At 39.9% G+C, this 3157-nt stretch overlaps 1 protein-coding gene across 3 annotated transcripts in view; it reads right to left on the bottom strand.

Moving 5' to 3' along the window:
• Positions 1 to 3157, bottom strand: part of gramd1c (GRAM domain containing 1c) — a gene marked incomplete in the record, with an annotated part of 19237 nt that overhangs the window by 391 nt on the left and 15689 nt on the right. For all 3 annotated transcript variants that reach the window (XM_014002226.1, XM_014002225.1, XM_014002227.1), the window contains 4 exon segments: positions 1 to 88; positions 1703 to 1808; positions 2103 to 2222; positions 2311 to 2377. In XM_014002226.1, coding sequence (XP_013857680.1) covers positions 14 to 88; positions 1703 to 1808; positions 2103 to 2222; positions 2311 to 2377 — 368 coding nt within the window.

Raw genomic sequence — 3157 nt, forward strand, 5'->3', positions numbered from 1 at the left:
CGACCCCGTGTGGTTAAACTCCGTGATGTGCTGCTGTTCGATTGGCCAAAGCAAAGTTCTGCTGGAGCACCAGCAAGGAGTTACGGAGCTGCAGAGAACAAGAAACTCTTTTAGGATTTACAACATTTGTCAAAGGAGATTTCYGAAGCTTAAAAAGAACAACCCATTTGAGCAGGGAGATATTATAAACAAAACTGTCAAGTCAAATTCAGTTTAGCATAGTTAGCAAACCTGCTATAAACAAAGTTCATATCTTTTTAAGCGTGTACTCTGAACAATAAATATCTTACCCGTCGTTAGCACTTTAATTTTGGAGAATGTTGAATGGGGACCTCCACTCAGGCTATTTTTACAACACTACATATGAAWGTCCACTCAACATGGTGCACATACAAACTCTGGTAACAATTAGCTTCAATCAGTGTGCTGGCCTAGCTGTTTCAATTTAAACAAATTCTGAAAAAACAGCATCATACTCCACCAGGAGGACCACAAAACATTGGGCTACAGTWTACGCAACACTGACTCAGGATACAGCCATCATCCCCACATGGAAGGAGGTTTTTTTGTCACTTTGCCCAAGCTAAAGTGAACAGTTGGATTTGATTGGGAAAACATTGCAACCATGGACTTAACGTCTGCACCATACATTTTATCTGAGGAAAAAGACTAACACTTACTAAAATAAAACTGACCAGACTGCATTTGACTTACAGTCAAGTCATCACCTCATCCACCTCTGTGACGYCTAACAGTCTGTTGGTTAAATTYATTTATGTAAAGTGGATCTAAGCATTAAAGTCAAAATTGAGTTCTTTTGCAGTTACGAACAAAGTGTTGTACCTTTCTCCTCTGCTATACATTTGTCATACAGCCTTGATAACAGTTATTGGCAAAGGTCCAAATATGCTAATTAGATGAAATTTAGCAAGTTCTAGGAGAGCCAACAGCTACTTTTCTTACTGAGGAGTTGGCAACAGTGCTTTAAAAAAATTAATAAATCAACTATAAAATAAATACAGCAAGCTAAGTTAGAAGACACCGGTAAAAAACATCAAGCTTCAACAATTCCCCTTGTTTTCCAAATCTGTCAACCTCAACCCTCCAGACAACGTTTCAACTGAACCTTCCTGTATTTCCCAAAGTCACATGTGACAAAACACCATTAAATCTATGCTGCTTGTAGATCATTGGGACCACTTGCAAGAGCAGCAGATTATGCAAGTATGCGTGACATCATGAGTAAAGATCACCGATGACAGGATTGACGAGCCATCAGCTAGTCTGAGTGAGGCCAGGACTAGCCATTAGCTCATCAATCTTCTCCAAAATGAGTTCAATTCAAAGCACCATCCACAACATGTAAGATACTCGTTTTAAAACTTTTGCAAAATCCATCTTCTCCAGAAAATTAAAATCTTAGTTTACCATGGAATAGCTGTTTTTACTGTTAGGATCAAATTACTGACCAACCATAACATTATGACCACTGACTGAAACCCTCATCTTGAAACAGTTTTCTGTTGGTAAAACTTTCATTAAAAGCATTTATATGGATGTCAGTTTGGTACCAGAAWTGCCACAGAACCATTACTTCTGTCCTGACTAGTTGATGGTACTTCTGCCAAAATGTAAGAGCTACAGTAAGTGGACAATGTTATGATTGGTTGATGAAAGCTGTGGATTTGTGGATCTGTCCCACCTGTTCCAACAGATTAATGGAGTCCTGCAGTACAGTCTTCAGCAGGCGTGCGTCCTCACTGGACCTGAAACTCTGTCCCGGTTTGGGACCGAATTCAGGCGTGAAGCTGTGAACAAAAAGACGGGTAAGGTTGCAGTCGCTGCATGAACACAGCAAAAAAAAGCGTAAGATGATATCTGATGCAAGATTCCTCTTACACAACCACACTGAGGCAGGGAAAAAAGCCATTCTACATGGTGAGTCATTAGYGCAGGAACTCTTTTCGTATGTAGGCTGCTTCTATACCAGACAAGAAAAAAAGTGGACCGATACTTTTGCCTCCTCTCCTCCCACAACTACACTTTTGCTTTCAGAGCGACCGTATCAACCGGTCAGACAGGTGAATCTCACAGCATCTGACCTGGCCTCCAGTCGATCCTTCAGCCGATGCTTCGTGCTCAGGAGCACACGATGAGCCACATCCTCCATGGCCCAAAGCTTGAAGAACAGGCCCAGATTCAGAACTATCAGAATCAGCAAACTAAAAAAGAAAACGCGGCACAAAGGGTTCAGTTCAAAAACAAACAAAGGAAGGCTGGGCATAAATTAAAAGCAGGGTTTCAGCTTACATGACACTCATGCCAGCCACTATTGTAGCCGTGTTCCACCTGTAGGAGCCCGTCATATCCAAGTGCCCTGAAACACAGTGTTCCATTTTAATTAACTTTTTACAGAAAATCTAAAAAGTTTAAATTGATAACTTTTGATATTTCCTCACTGACAAGAAGCGTTTTGCAACAATCTGAAAAATGTTCCGCAGAGTGAGTCAAAATCAAATGACTTGTTTACTGTCCAGGTTTCAGTTTTAACATTTTAAACATGCAGTATATCAAACTGTATTTAGGTTTTAAAACAAACACTTATGTGGGAAATGTCCAAGAAGTTGCTGCTGCAGCACAACAAGGGCTGATAATCGATCTACTTCCTGTATCTTTACAGGAGACTCAGTGAGCTCCATCAGCTCCGATGGCCTCATGTTACAGAAATCTGAGGAAATACAGGTCCTCAAAAAATTATCATATTGTGCTAAAGTTCATTATTTTCTGTAATGTACTGGTAAACATTAAATTTTCATATAATTTAGATTCATTGCACACCAACTGAAGTAGTTCAAGCCTTTTATTGTTTTAATATTGATGATTTTGGCAAAAAAGTAAAGAAAAATCAAAAATCCCTATCTCAAAAAATTAGCATATTTCATCCGACCAATAAAAGAAAAGCGTTTTTAATACAAAAAAAGTCAACCTTCAAATAATTATGTTCAGTTATGCACTCAATACTTGGTGGGGAATCATTTTGCAGAAATGAGTGCTTCAGTGCAGCGTGGCATGGAGGCAATCAGCCTGTGGCACTGCTGAGGTGTTATGGAGGCCCAGGATGCTTCGATAGCGGCCTTAAGCTCATCCAGAGTGTTGG

The sequence above is a fragment of the Austrofundulus limnaeus genome, unplaced genomic scaffold, assembly GCF_001266775.1.
Source record: "Austrofundulus limnaeus strain Quisiro unplaced genomic scaffold, Austrofundulus_limnaeus-1.0 Scaffold12, whole genome shotgun sequence".
Classification (NCBI taxonomy): Eukaryota; Metazoa; Chordata; class Actinopteri; order Cyprinodontiformes; family Rivulidae; genus Austrofundulus; species Austrofundulus limnaeus.